General features: G+C 33.7%; 1 protein-coding gene across 2 annotated transcripts in view; it reads right to left on the bottom strand.

Annotated features, from left to right (window-relative positions):
- The window catches only part of LOC126814849 (trafficking protein particle complex subunit 8), a 34,248-nt gene continuing 17,918 nt past the window's right edge, over positions 1-16,330 (bottom strand). For both annotated transcript variants that reach the window (XM_050540252.2, XM_050540253.2), the window contains 10 exons: positions 15,878-16,275; positions 14,892-15,045; positions 13,652-13,754; positions 11,206-11,274; positions 9,473-9,516; positions 8,653-8,811; positions 8,072-8,176; positions 7,616-7,758; positions 7,138-7,227; positions 1-6,415 (listed from right to left, as the gene is read on the bottom strand). In XM_050540252.2, coding sequence (XP_050396209.1) covers positions 6,142-6,415; positions 7,138-7,227; positions 7,616-7,758; positions 8,072-8,176; positions 8,653-8,811; positions 9,473-9,516; positions 11,206-11,274; positions 13,652-13,754; positions 14,892-15,045; positions 15,878-16,275 — 1,539 coding nt within the window. In that variant the 3' untranslated portion in view covers positions 1-6,141. The remainder of the gene's footprint in view (positions 6,416-7,137; positions 7,228-7,615; positions 7,759-8,071; positions 8,177-8,652; positions 8,812-9,472; positions 9,517-11,205; positions 11,275-13,651; positions 13,755-14,891; positions 15,046-15,877; positions 16,276-16,330) is intronic.

The raw sequence follows: 16,330 nt of genomic DNA, 5'->3' as shown, positions 1-16,330 counted from the left end.
TGGAAGCAATATTTTGTTTATTTCCTCATCACAAAAACAATTAATATATTAATATATATAAGACTCGGGTGTTACCATACACAAATATTGCACATAATTTAAAACAATGTTTAATTCTGAAATGCACGAACAAATAACAAGAAATGTATCTAAATCATTTTTGATACAGTATAGTTATTTATATTTTTGTATATTCTAGTTGAGGAGTACCTTCTCTATTTATTTTCAAAACCACCTTTAGACGGTAGCTTGGTTTTTGTGGCACCTGACATTTTTCCAGTTAGTAAATGTCTATCATTGTTTTTTCCTCATTCCAACTTCCTGAGGCCTAAATCACTTATTGAAGTTGGGTTACAGGCAATGGGTTTCTATGTCGTACATCAACATGTATTCCCGTTTCCACACTATTTCAAGTGTCTTCTTTCTAAATTAATTTTGTCTGGTTGTCTTAAACAATTATAATGTAGCAAAATTTCATATTTTCTAAGGAAACTTTAAAGGGATAATAACACTCTTGCTGGCTTGACAGAAAATAAAAAATAGCCTTATTCTAAGTACTAGATGTGTTAGTGTCCTACCTGTTGTGTAAATTATCCTTTAAATCCTATTTTACTTGTCCAGAGGGTTCAAAAATATTTTTAAATCCAAGTCACATTTGAAAAGCTTTACGTTAGGCTTTTCAAATCATTTAGTTGAATTTTTCCAAGTTCTTAAATTTGTATCATCAATTAATTGGAATATTGTAAAATAGTACAATTTGTTGACCAGAATAAAGATTGGGACATATTATTCAGTTACAACAAGAGTGGTATTGAGCCTTTAAGAACATCTGAGGCTTTGAATAAAATATATCCTATGTGAAAAACACAAAATTTCATGCTTCAAGTAGATTATCCTAATACAAGCATAGAATCACAACCTAGGCCTACATCAAAATGGAATAATCATTTATGTTGGATTATCTGTATATAAAAACAACTATAGCCATGAGCTTGAGCCGACCTCACATGTTTATCATAATATAGTTAATATTGAAATGAGTATAGCAATAATACAAATACATTTATATGAAACCATTTCTATAAAATTTTCAAATTAATTATCTTTAATTAAAATCAATTTACATTATAAACATATATATATATATTTACTTATTAATTAAACATTCTAATGTTAACCCTACAAAGGAGATGTACATGTGTATTTTATCATATAAGCTACACAGTGCATACATATTTACAAGAGAACTTAGAAACTTCAATTATACAAAAGCTAAACTTTATTTGCTCTGAGCAGCTACATTCACATTCAACATATTTCTTTGTTAAAGTACATTACACTACATCCTATGTTCATTAATTGCATAAGCATTTTAGAACCTAAAATTATATATCTTGGAACAAAGTTAGATACACTGCATACATGTACATTTACAAAAAACCTACAATATCATACAAATTTTGGCAAATATACATAGCATATTCTCTTTGTTTTTTTAGGGAGAAAGAAATTCAAGCATGTTTAAATATAGACAAGTTATCAACATCTCCTACACTGACCCACAAGGTTCATTTGGTAAAATTAAGGCGAAAACTGAACTAGAGGTTGTGAGAAGGGTTAGGTGTTCTCACTGATGGCAAATTAAACACAAACCATACTAACAAAACATACCATACTAAGGAATGTATATATTACTTATATATAATATGCAATATCAATAATATCTCAAGATTTTAATTCAAACCAAAAAGTCTATAAGTGTATAAATGCATATTTAGTACAGAATGTTTAGCTAAGGTAACTTTGATCAAAAATATCCTATGTACCACACATTTTTACTTCTTTCTGTTTCAATGCTTTACGACACTAACACGATCACGGTTTAACCACACATTGGTTACCTTACAAAATATATATATCTTTCAGACTGTTGAACTAGGGCAAATAATTCATGTTATCTAACATATGCACATCATAAAATTAATGCTACCCACTGTAGCCTACTCTTATATAAAATGAGTGATTTCCTGTAAATTAAAACAGCACATAATGACACCACTGTTATGTTATCAACAACTTTTGTTAATGTATATTCTGATTAACCATTACTGATTGTTGTATTGTTTATAGGGGTGTAATGTTTGACAATACCACTGGTTTACAGCATAAATGCTCTATACTATATTTTACCTTACAGAACAAAAATGAATATTGAAATTAATCTATATATATAACACATTAGTTTCTTGCTCACATTAATTTCTTGTTTTATATTATACAATGTGCTTTAAATTTTAGCATTGTATAACTATACAAAATCATAATAATTCATACACTTCTAACTGTATGTGCCTTTAATAAAAAATAATTATAATTTTTGATGAGAGAGAATAGTTTGGTTATGTATATGATGTACAGTATAAGTCATGCTTGTTATCGTATACTATAAAGGGTGCGTTCGATTACTAGCGCTGCACTTACTCAATCCTCCACAAGTGCATGCGGGTTACCGATGTCATTTAAACAGCTTACAAGCGCCAGGTCAAAGTAACCTGCCCCGAGGAGCAAGTTACTTCGGGAAATGTCCCATAATCCAATTGTTTCACTTAGCTGCAAATCAACTTATTGATCGAAGTTATATTTTTAAATTAAGGTTAGGGGACGGAAGAATTATTGTTGACAGTTTGCTCCGATTAAAAATACAGTATTTCCATTTCACAGTATTGTTGTTTTATTTTAGTGATTCAACATCTTGGGGCAACGATTCCGGGAGTTAGAAAAGAACACTCAGCTTCCTTTCAGTTTCCCAAAGGCGCGTTCTATCGCAGAAATGAGCCGTTATTAATTCTTTTTTGATTACGGGTCAATTTTGTTCAAAATCATTGTGTCGAGTCCTAAGTCATGGCTGAAGAGGGCAGACTGGGTCCCCAAGTAGGAATTCTCCCTCCTGAAATTTGGTATCTGGTTTGAGGAAAATACAAGAATTCCTCAAAACCCTAGCGTCATGTGTAAACCCAGGCCAGCCGATGTAAACATGGGTAAAGAAAATTTGATGATCACATCCAGCCTGGAGTACGACCAAGTGAAATTATTGCAGTTGATGTATGATATTCGATTGTCCTTCATCTTGGGCGTCCGAGAAATTTACAACAGTCCAAAATTTCTTAACTTTGTTTCACTTCTCCCGATTTAAAAGTTCCAATAAGATGCCAATGAAAAAATCAGTATCAATTATAGCCCGTCGGTGGATTATTGTCTGCTCGTCGTTATTTATCAGAACACCGAACATAATTGTTTTGTGGCGTTTATCTTCCATTTTGATACCTAAACAAAGCGCCACGCTGTTCAATTACCCGTTCCCACTACACATGTTCAAACGTACTCAAAGATCCTAGTCAAGTAAGCTAGGAGCAAGTAATCAAACGTGATAAATGTAAATAAACTATAAACATACTTATGGAAAACAGCTACTGATTTATTTAGGCGACGTTTCAAAGAGTATTTTCTCAACGTTTTCAAGCCAATACATTATAACAAAATTTGAAAGTTAATTAGTCCCTTTTATCTTATTTTTGTATATCATAACCCCACTGTGTCATAGGCCTTTGAGCTTGTTGTTGCCATGTATGGTTTCAACCTTGTTATTGTAATTTTGTCTATATATGTTGCTTCAAATTTTGTTAAAATGTATTAGCTTGAAAAAGTTGAGAGAATACTCTTCAAAACGTCGCCTAAATAAATCAGTAGCTGTTTTCCATAAGTATGTTTATAGTTTATTTATCTGCCCAGTTACTAAATGCCACTTAAAGAATGTGATAATTGTAGATTAGTGATAATTGTAGATTAGTATAAAGAACACCACTTGACTTTTAGAGTTTCAAACAGGAAGTCTTCCTGACAAACATGTATATATTTATCTTCTATAACCTTAGTATGTGGAAATTTATCTTTAAAATCTTTTCAATCCATGACATTAATACAGGAAGTCTTCCTTAGATATAAACTACACATATGCTAAATATATAATATATCATATTACTCTTCAATCGATCAAAACGTTTAAATAATATTATTATTAAAGCGTTTTGAATATTCATTAACAAGGTTGACAACTAATAATAATTTCTATATATTAAAGAATATATACCTGATTATAAATAATAATAAACAAATCATAAAACCAAATTATACATAAATAATAATAATATCAACAGAATACACTATGATAATAACAATGACCAACCATTGTAGCTGGGAGTGACAATAATGAAAAATGAAGATATATAAAGCTTTTTATACAGGCTGTGTTCTGACGAGGAAAATACAGGGTGGAAACCGCTGTAAGATGGCTGAAAAGAATTGGTCTCTGTGACTATTAAAGATTTATAATCTCGCATGAATTAGAACCGGACAGAAAAATGGACAATGTTACAATAAGCTGTGTGCACAAACATCAAGGCCTTAGTGTTGTTTCTTTTAGTGCTGCTTTCTTATTTGTTGTCTCGGCACCACTTCTAAATGTGTTATTTCTATGAAATTAATTTTATTCATTCACTTTGCATTCATACAGGAAATTCATTTGAGCAAGTATTGGTATGCAATGCATAATATATATTAACCCAAATTAAACAGTGATAATAAAGCATATTATTTCAATCAATTTATTTTTTTAAATATTAATTTCAAATTTCAGAATAGAAATGCATATGAAAGTTAACTTCTACACAAGATATTTAGCCAAAAAGGCAGGTACTATCGTATCATAACCATGCCCGCAAGACAATATATGCTGGGGGTGATAACTCTTGGGTCAGTGATTTGGCCCGAATTTCTTCTGTGAGATGGGTTAGTACCCAGATACATCCCCACAAAATATTAGATTGATTCAGTTGATGTCAACCTGGCAAATACGAAAAAATATTCTTTAATAGAAAGATAAGCAGAAAATGGGCAATTTTGGTACAAAAGTAAAAAGATTTGTTTTTCGGACAATAATTGTTTTGGATAGACAAAATTCTGGGCACTCAGGCTCCTCCTACACACCAAGTTTTAAATTTCTACTCCTTGGTACTCTCTCTGGAAACTAAATATAATGAAAACCAATGTTTAAGAGGCCATAGCTCATTCTACCCACGCAACCTTTCTACTAACAAAATCAAAATGACCGAAACAGGTATAATATAATTAAACAGGAGAAATAAATTAAAATTACCAAAATTTGGGACAAAAAGTTCCACTGATCAATATCCCAGTTGAAGTATATGTATAGACATCTTTACAAATTTAATATGATTTAGACTTGATAGAGAGAGAGATAGAAAAATGGGGCTTAATATCTAGACATCAACTAGGTCATTTTGGGACTAACATATGGTGATGCATATGTTGTATTGACATTGTTACAAAGTTAATATATTACATTCAGTCGTTAGCACGGATGATTCTGACTAATGAGAGAATAAAGGGGGTTTACGCTTCACTCAACACAAACAAGGTCCTTTTGGGACTAACATATGTTACAATTTACTTCAATAATTCACTTGCGTGAAAAGAGAAGATCCGTGATGTTGGACAGACAACACTACTCCGTGTCATTTATAAACTTGAGATGAAAAGCTTGCTACCTAACTGAATGACAGATCTTATGATCTAAAGTACATGAGTACAACCACTTTTGACTTACCAAGGGACAAGTTTCATCAATGTCCAATTCAATTTACACAGAATAAATCTTATATGAATATGATATAGTTACGAAAGGTGAAATATGATACACAATTCAGAGTAAGCCATACTTTTATTGGAAATAACCACCTGATAAATACTTTTGTGGGAATGTATCTTTAAGTAAATAAGCTTGTCAAAACAATTACCCGGAAGAGGGCAAATCGTTTGAATGTTGTCTAAATTATGATAATATCAATAAAAATACATTTCAACAACAAGTAAAAGTTCATGGAAGTCAAGGTTAATACTGAACTCTGTTACCAAATAAACAACCTTGATCCCTTCTACAGAACAGTATAATTTATCGCACTAGTAACAAATTTCAAATTTGTAGTGTTACTCAAGTCTGAAGCCAATTACAATGGTTGATTAGTTAATAAATTACATGATGTTTACTATAATAAACAAAGTCAGCTAAGTTTCAAACAAATCAATTAAAGTTAAAACATTTGGTGTAACGTGATTCTGTTGTATCATCTCTGACTGATCCTTCATGTATGTAACAAACACTGCCAGATTATTCAGATTATACATGCCTGGACGACAAAAACCTGCTCTTAATGGTACCTGTTTACTTTCTCCAACATCCAGTGATACTTGTGCTAATGTTTGTCCAACCCAATTAAAACTGGTACTGATTGGGATCAAATGAGCTTGTGAACCATCAGTTGTTTGTACTGCTTTCAATCTTAAATGTAACAATTATTATTTAGTTTATTAAAGATACATTATGGGAGATTAGATAAAGAGTTGACAGTTCTCACTATAATAGCTAAAAACTAGATAATGTAAAAGGAATTTGCTGAAAATTTAAGTCAAATTGATCCACTATGAACCAAGAATTTAGCTATTGAATTTTTGGCCTAAAATCGATCATCATTACTAAAGTCGGAACGATAAAAAACAGTCTTGATTATCCATTTCATGATTAAATCATGAATGAAAGTTGAGCAGCAAATCGATCATCATTACTAAAGTCGGAACGATAAAAAACAGTCTTGATTATCCATTTCATGATTAAATCATGAATGAAAGTTGAGCAGCAAATCGGATCCTAATCCAATAAATATCGCAGGCTAGCGATGACATAGAGAGTTGATTATGGTCTGGATAAGTTAATTAATGCCTAATTAATAATTTAGATAACATTTCAGGCCTAAAGAAAGACCTGCAATAGGCAGATTTATCTTTTGAATAATGTATGTTTAACAAGATCTGATTGTCCAGCAGTTAGAGGAATAGATCAACCTTCAGAGAATTACCTGATCAATAAACGGAAAAGTTATTCTTCCTATATATTCATGTGGTATGTTTCTGGTAACAAATATGTGGTAACGTTTCGTAGCGTCATGTATATCCAACAGAATAAAGAGTTGAAATTTAGTAATGATTACTGATACAATGACTTACCTATCTGTAACTTGACAAGTATCTATTAATATATCTAACTTTACTCCAGAATGATTTTGTAATTTTAAACTCACAGGTACAATACATAACCTATAAAATAACAATAAAAAACACTTGAAAAATGTACTTTGATACCTTACTTTATGCACTGTGCTATGAGGGGGGTATTTTGTATAGACATCAACACTGCAAGCTGCTCTTATTTTGATTTCCAACCTCTGTTCCGCACCACTGACATGGAGAATTCAGGAACTTTCTAGTCAAAACTTGGATAGAATCGGGGACCTCACGATTAGACAGCCAGTTGCATTGGTTATATGAAAGATATTTGTAAAACTGTATTCAAAACAGATTCGGCAGTGTATGGTACTGTATGGCTTAACAGTAGTCTATTAACTATACAGAGGTTGGATTCTATAGTAGGCTGATAAATCAGTTTTCTATTCAAGTCTAACAAGTACTTTTACTAGCATCTTACCCAGAGTTAAAATCATGTTTAATACTAGTTTTATATAGAAATGAATAGCTGACAAGTTTAGTTGTAACTTCAGGTCGTGGTTTAACTTCATTTTCAGGTTCAATCTCTCGTATAAATTTTAGCTGAGTTTGATCAGATGACGCCTACAGAAAAAATACATGGATATCATTCAATAAATAAATAATGCCTATATAAATATTATTTCACTGACGTCCACAGTGAAGCCATGTGTTTCAATTTGTTTATTTTTACTCATTATCTAATAATAATAGTTTAAAAAATGTGAAAACCAAAATACAAATTATTCTTCGTTAAGAATTTAGGTGATCATAATGGGCCGATATATTGTGCTGAGTGCTGTTTAGACAACAAACGATTGCTTTACGGTAAAGATACAGTGCTTACAAATTTCTCAAGCAAAATTCCTTGAAATTATTATTTTATTGATATACTTACTAAGACTAATGGATATGAAGTAACAACGTTATTAACTGTTTCTAAGTGAATATGATGCTGACCCACTAATATCTTCATCTGACCATTTTCCTGAGCAACGAAAGCCTGAAACATTCAAATCCATGGAACAGTAGTAATGCCATTGAAGTTATTTAATATCTGAATAAATTTGTATTTCTTATGCAACCAGTGGTTGCCATACAAGATAAGTCCATTTTGAAAATGTAGACGTATAAAAATTGTGACCTGCAGAAGGTCCACAAACAAATTGTGGACGGATGTACAGACGGACGGGGCGTGTTGACAAAATATGTCCACATGAAAATATTGGTGTATAAAAAGTGAAGGATTTCTGATGCTTATCATTTTTAATTTACAATTACATACACACATACCATATGCAGTACATTAGAAAAAGAACAATAGAATTTGTTGACTATGAACATTTCAAGAAAATAAGAAGTGGTATCTGGTGTTTCAGACAGAATAAGCACACTCAGTCATGTGCATTACATCCATCATTATAAATAGCCGTTAGGAAATGTAGTTGAAATCTTGAGATAAAACAATCTGATGTTTACCTTCCACAGGCATATTAAGATCATCTTTACATTTAAAGCTTGATTTAACATCTCAAACTGTCTATCTTTATCACCGGCAGTATCCTGTTTTCTACGAGTCTCATGCCATATTTGTGATCGACAGTAAAAATCACAGCAAGGTGTAGACACACTATTCACCTGAAAAATATTGATAGAGACCATATTATAAAAAACACAAATTTATGGATTTACGACTTCTTAGTTTATTTCACGAGATCACATAGATTATTTTTTTTTTCAAGGAATTAATCACTTCAAGCAAAAAGGTTTTCTTAAATTAACCCATTGATGTTTATTTTTTAACAACAAGCAACCTCAGTGACATTGGTATATCTCGACATCTATATATTTTTAAGAACTCAAATGTGCACAAATTGTCATTTTAGAACTAAAAGAATATACAACAGAGAGCAATTCAACTCGTACACATTATTTTGTTTTAAAGACAGGTGGATATATATTATAGACCATATATTATTGTTCATGTGTATTCATTATGAAAGACAGAGAGAGAGAGATGGGGTTTAACGTCCACTCGACACAAACTAGGTCATTTCGGGACTAACATATGGTTTAATTTTATTTCAATAATTCGCTTGCGCGTAGGGGTCTTTAGCAGTGGGAGGAAACCAGAGGACCCGGAGAAAATCCACGAGGTTGGACAGGCGACCCTACTCCTTGTCACGTACAACCGGGGATTCGAAACCACGCCAGTCGACTCAATGACAGACTTTATGATACAGCGCGCGCACGCTAACCATTCAGCCATCCAACCCCCCTCATTATGAAAGAATCATACCTGCTCGATATCAAAGGGCACTTCACTAATTAATAAATTACCACCTGGAAAATAAAATAACCAATTCTATAGATTTGTATACATACAACTAATGTTTGTAACCATACTTCAATTTATTTGATTACTTTTAATTGTCTGGGTGGTGACAATCATTTCACAATAAATATCCTATTTTATTGTTCCTGTTTATTCACATGGGGGGGGGGGGGTCAATCAAAAGCGCAATACATAAGCACACCACTTTTAGAATTTGTGTGTCAGATAATATTAGGCTACACAAAATAAATGTCTCGTTTCTCGGGCAACTGACAGCTGAAACTATAGGGGGGGAGGGCGGTTTATTTTTTTTTTTTACCTCATTTCTGGCTAGAGGATGGTGCAAAATAAAATTTGGCTATTGTTGAAAATTGTTGGGGCGGGAGGGCGGCCTTGTATTTTTTTTTTAATGAGAAAGTCATTACTTGTCTACGGTTTTGCTTTCAGTTATATATTATACATACTTAGAACATAAACCCAAAAATCAAGTCTACTCAAACACTGAACACTGACTGAAAGGAAAATAATTTTCCATATTTAATTCACGTAATTAGCTTACTAATACTGACAACCATAATTGAAATTGGTTTAAAATAAAATTCCGTACGACTATTAATAGCCGTCCATAATAACTACAATATTTTAAAGAGTAAGCCTCTGTCAGCATGTGTATCAAAAATAATCATCACAGTAAACGACAGTAGATCTAAATCTAGTATCGCTGGTTTATAATGATTGACCTAATTCCAACCAATGCATGTCACGTGTCATCGGGATTTGGGAAATTACTGTTTCTCAGGATATTCGGTGTGTTTCTCAGGCGTTCTATCCGGGGTTTATATAGAATGACTATTTAAATTTAACTAACAACTGGTCAGTAAAACCATCAAATGTGTAATCCAATTATTATTTTCCGGATTATCAAAAGTACCGTTAAATGTGCTAATGACCCAGATTCTGACTAAGGCAAGGTATGGTGACTATCAATATCATCGTATCGTATTCGTAGCCACAAGTTATAATAATTAACCTGTTCTACGATTCATTGTTTTATAAGTAGGATTTTTTCAAACATGGACCGACTGAAGCCGGCAATAATGAGCCGATTAAGATCGAATGATTGAAATACATTGCATTGTTGTCAATAACTTTCGGTATTTAACACGAATCAAATTCTAGTTCACAAGGGGAGGTAATTAAAATCACGTGATACAAAAATGGAGGTTCTTTCGATATCAATAAAAAAGACCCGTAAATGAGCGTTTACATCTGAATCAGTTTAATACATTTAAATGGATTTTCACGTATGGGGCATGTAGATACATGCGGCATATTGTTTTTATGACTTGCTTATCGATGTTCGGGCGGGCGTTACATATTTTTTATTTTTCATCAAGACTAATAAATAGGCCGCACGAGAAACCAATTTTGCGTGCGGGCGGTGCCCGAGAAACAACTTATTTTATTTGTGTTGCCTTAGTGGATGGGGCCATCAAAAACACTTTTAAATAAAATTTTGGTTTCTTTAATCTATTGAGAGAGGGAACAAATATATGTAGTTTTTGGAAGAGAGATGACAAAACAAAGACGTCTACCCGGCCAGCAACCCAACCCTGATATTTTCCAATGGAATTTTGTGATAGAATAAGACAACAATTTGAAATATAGAGCCTGATTTATTAGAAACATTTTATTACCATTTCTTTGGTTTGATTTTGTTCCCTTCAGAACCAGCTGAAGACATTCTCTGCTACCGATTCTAATACCTGTCAAAAAGCATAAGAGGCATTGTCAATATATTAATAATTATTGACATGTACTACATACAAAAAAATCATCTTTCTCTTACTCCTGTCTAAATGCCATTTCATCATGTTTTTATCTCAAAAACTAAATTATATACCTAATAAGTAGTAGATAGCAACCACTTTCCGGGTTGTTATAAGGGCAGAGCCTGTAATTTTTATTTCAAATATACTATTCAAAAAAAGTAGGGGATATTTGATTTTTAAGTGTTATTAAAGTCACCTAATGAAACTGAAGAAGAAACAAATGACAAAATGAAATGAAGTTCACATTCATCGATTTATTCCAAATGATCGTTAGACTAAGTAAGGCACAGACTGACCATTATAAGGGTAAAATGATACCCGGGGTCAAACAGCAAAGTTACCACAGCATCACAACCAAGTCAGTAACGGGTAAATCCTCCTCTGTTTGCCAAACAAGCATTGATCCGACGTGGCATACTCCTAATGAGACATCTAAGGTCATTTTGGTCCAGATTGTCCCATTCCTGTTGCAACACAGCAGCAAGTTCTTGGACATTGGCAGGACGTTGTTGACGTTGACGTAACCTCTGTCCAAGCATGTCCCAGACATGCTCGATGGGGGAGAGGTCGGGACTCAGTGCTGGCCAAGGTAATGTGGTGATGTTCTGTTGTTGGAGGTAACCTGTAACGATCCTGGCCCTGTGACATCTTGCGTTGTCATCCTGGAAGATGAAACGGCGGCCATGACGCCGTGCGAACGGCACAACATGGACTGCCAAGATGTTGTCCCGGTAGTACTGGCCTGTAACACGCCCTGCAACAACATGTAAAGACGTTCTTCCAGCAACAGTGATGCCTCCCCACACCATAACAGAACCACCCCCAAATCGATCATGTCTGATGACGTTAACGTCTTGGAAGCGCTCGTTTCGACGACGCCACACCCTCCTACGTCTGTCCAAAAAATCAACAGTGAACCTTGACTCATCTGAAAACATCACATTGCTCCAGCGTCGATTATCCCAGTGTTGACGATCCCTACACCAACGACGTCTTGCCTGAATGTGATGATCTCTCAAACAAGGGATCACGCGAGGACGTCGGGCGCGAAGGTGACCCCTATGCAGTCGATTCCGAATCGTCTGGCCACTCACTCTCACACCAGTGTCTGTTTGAAGACGAGCGCTGATCTGATTTGCTGTGATGACACGATTTCTCAAGGCCAAGGTACGGATAAATCGATCCTGGGCTTGAGTTGTCGCCCTTGGTTGACCTGAGCGTGGTCTGTCCTGTACAGATTGTGTATCACAGTATCTGGACCATAGCCTGCTTATGACAGACTGAGAAACATTCATCGTCCGCGCCACAACCGCCTGTGTTGTGCCGATCTGTAGCATGCCAAGGGCACGTAACCTTTCATTTTGGGTAAGCCGACGCATATCAAAATTTGTTTTCTGGTCACTAAAACAATTAAACTGATGTTTCCACCCTGGAATTCAATGCCACAATGACTGTAACATTCAAAGTCAGAGTCGTGCAAATCTTGGGTTGGACCCCCATGATGATCCCAAGCATCACCTGCATTCCATGCGGTAGCTATTGGTGCGTTTGGGCGTCACATGTAACTGGAAATGTTTCTTCTGTTAGGTTCTATAGTGACTTTTTTCGTAGTCATTTGCATATTTTAGTATTATGCCCCCAAAATCAAATATCCCCTACTTTTTTTGAATAGTATAATAATAACCATGGAAATGGGGTGCTATCTGACTTACACACCGACTCTATAAACAATTCTATGGAATACAATTACTGCTTATTACTAAGCGATGTTCTGACTAGGCTTCTTTAGTCATTATCAAGCAATGATAAAATATGAAAATATAACAAGACAATATATACACCTGCACACAACAATACTTAGTTAATGCTGACTGGTTGTTGTGTGTATGTATATACTGTCTTGTTATATTTTCATATTTTATCATTGCTTTATAATGACTAGAGAAGCCTAGTAGAAACGTCGCTTAGTAATAAGCAGTAATTGTATTCCATAGAATTGTGACTTGTATACTCCAGTTCAATTACTAAATGCCATTGAAACAACCTATAAAAAGATTATCGCCAGGTATTAGGGCATTCATGAGTAATAGTTATCAATATCAATCACTGCATGACTTGTGCACGTGAAATTCAAAGTATGTGCGTTCTGATCAATGGTTTATTGGGGTTCTGATTATTAGAGAATAATATTACCTAAATATCAACCACTAATGACTTTACAGAAGGTTGATACAGGGAATAACCATCAATACATCAATTATCGCTGCAGAAGATAAAACCTGGACGTGTGTTTCACTTAATAATACCTTACCTTTCTGATCACAGGTACTAAGACTAGATATCTGCCATACTGGACTTACACAAGATACCTGGGTTATCTGTAATTCTTGAATGTGAGGTCTTTGAATCTGTACCTAAATACAGAAAAGAAATATTTGATGTATTTGCACATAAAAGATAGGTTGCCAGGCAACAAACCATACGCCCACAGCAGCTAAAATATCCGAGAGGTCGACAATGCTTGTCGGATATTTATTCTTTTGTAGATATGGGGGCATTTAGCTGAAGCTGAAACAAGGGACTAAGCTCTGGAAGTAATTTACAGAAATTGTTGAAATTCAACCAGCTTTTTCATTTTACTAATTTAAATAATGCATATAAATTTCATACAGATCAGATTATAACTTTTGTTATTCGAACTTTCACAAGTTCAACCATGTAAAATTGACAGAAATTGCTGAAATTCAATAGGCTTCTTCGTTTCACTAATTTAAATAATGCATATAAATTTCATACAGATCGGATGATAACTTTCATCATTCGAGCGTTCACAAGGTTCAACTCAACTTTCGTCATTCAAATGCTCACAAGGTTCAACGAAGTTAAATAAGGGCAATAACTCTAGATGTAATTATTGGAAATTGCTGAAATAGGAGACTTCGTGTCATTAATTTGAATTGTCTGTATAAATTTCATATAGATTGATGATAAATTTTGTCGTTCGATCATTCACAGTGTGCAACAAAGTGAAACAAGGGCCATAACTCCAGAAGAAATTAACAGAAATTATTGAATTTGAAGTTTCATTAAGATCAAGCAAAAACTGTGACTTCTAGAGGGTTCACAACCTTGGTATTACATACTTTTACACTATCTGCGAAAATCAAACTCATTGGTGTATAACGGTGATGTATTTGAACGTTTTTTACACAAATTGTGACTTCTAGTAGTTCTAGAGTTTCCACAAGCTAAAAACGTGATTTTTCGAACAATCATGGGCCATAATCCAGGAAGTTATGTTCCAATACATGCCAATTTCGAAAGGAACAAGATCTTTGGGAGATAGACCTACATTTTAAGTTTCAAAATCAGTTAAAAATTGTGACCTGCAGGGTGTCCACAAACAAATTCCACATGGAAGGACGGATGGAAGGGGGTCAACGACAATACACGTCCACATCATGTGGACGTATAAAAACTAACATTATTCTATCTTGAGTTAATGATCACTTCATGTATTTATAGATGTACAATGTGATTAATAGACCTACCTGACTTAGATTTTCCAGTTCACATGATATTGTACACGAGTTGAGCTCCTCTCCTGAATTACGACTAACACAAGCACTTGATTGAAAAGCTGATACATGAACACTAAGTGATTCTACTGTATTAATAATTGCACGATGTCGTAAAATCCTATACCTACAAAAAATACAATATGATTAAATATCAATGGATGACACCTAGATATATGTTACATTTTACGTTACGTAAAAAATCTAAAGAAACAAAAGAAAAATATGATTTTCATTAAAGGCTCAATACCACTCTTGTTGTAACTGAATAATATGTCCCAATCTTTATTCTGGTCAACAAATTGTACTATTTTACAATATTCAAATTAATTGATGATACAAATTTCATCTTAACACACCTAATTTAAAACATTGGAAAAATTCAACTAAATGATTTGAAAAGCCTGATGTAAAGCTTTTCAAATGTGACTTGGATTTAAAAATATTTTTGAACCCTCTGGACAAGTAAAATAGGATTAAATGGATAATTTACACAACAGGTAAGACACTAACACATCTAGTACTTAGAATGGAGCTGTCAAGCCAGCAAGAGTGTTATTGTCCCTTTAAATAGCAGATAGTATAAACTATGAAATTTAAAGGATTTCAATAATTTCTCTGTTCTACATAAACAACTTTCAAGAGCAAGAACTATGTTTGATTCTGAAGCTGCATAATTTTGAATAAGACGGTGCATTCTACAAATTTCAGATATGTAACAAACAAAGATGGAGAAAACTGACCTCTCTGTAATAATATGTTCTAAGTCCATAAATTGGACTATTGGTTTTCTGGTCACTGGGAGTTCTCTCCCTCATATATGTATAAACATGGCTGAATAAAACATGTGTTCAAATGAGACCTTAAGCATTTTGAAGAATATAACACTTGCAATGATGGATGCAACGTTACATATAAGTTCTCATTTTTCTGATCATATTTCAAATAGTTTTACTTACTTGATTTTCGATTGATGAGTTAAAGGTTCATAATAAAACAAGAAATCTACTTCGTGCACACCTCCTATATCATTTCCTCGTAACCACATTGGTAGCGATATTGTCTCCCCTGGCTTCAATACATTATCACTTAACAGAATGTCCAGAACATTTGACACATTAAAAAAATCCTTTTTATCAATTTTATCACACATGGAAGTATCAGTTTTACTCGAACGCTGCTGATAGACGTATGGATATTTAGGTAAATCGGATCCAACACCAAACGTACAAAACTCTGGATGACTGGTAGTCAGTTTAAGTGTTCTTAAAGGGCTACGACCACAGTTTGTAAATTCTATTTCTATACAATGAACTTCACCACATAATAAAGCATCCGGAAAATCACAGAAATTCACCTGAAGAATAAAATAATTTTTACTGAACCTTTAATAAATATATTAAAGAGTTAAA

This window comes from Patella vulgata, chromosome 3 (genome assembly GCF_932274485.2).
Source record: "Patella vulgata chromosome 3, xgPatVulg1.2, whole genome shotgun sequence".
In the NCBI taxonomy this organism is placed as follows: Eukaryota; Metazoa; Mollusca; class Gastropoda; family Patellidae; genus Patella; species Patella vulgata.
Note: the sequence above shows the minus strand (reverse complement) of the source record. Positions and strands in the feature narration are given on the sequence as shown.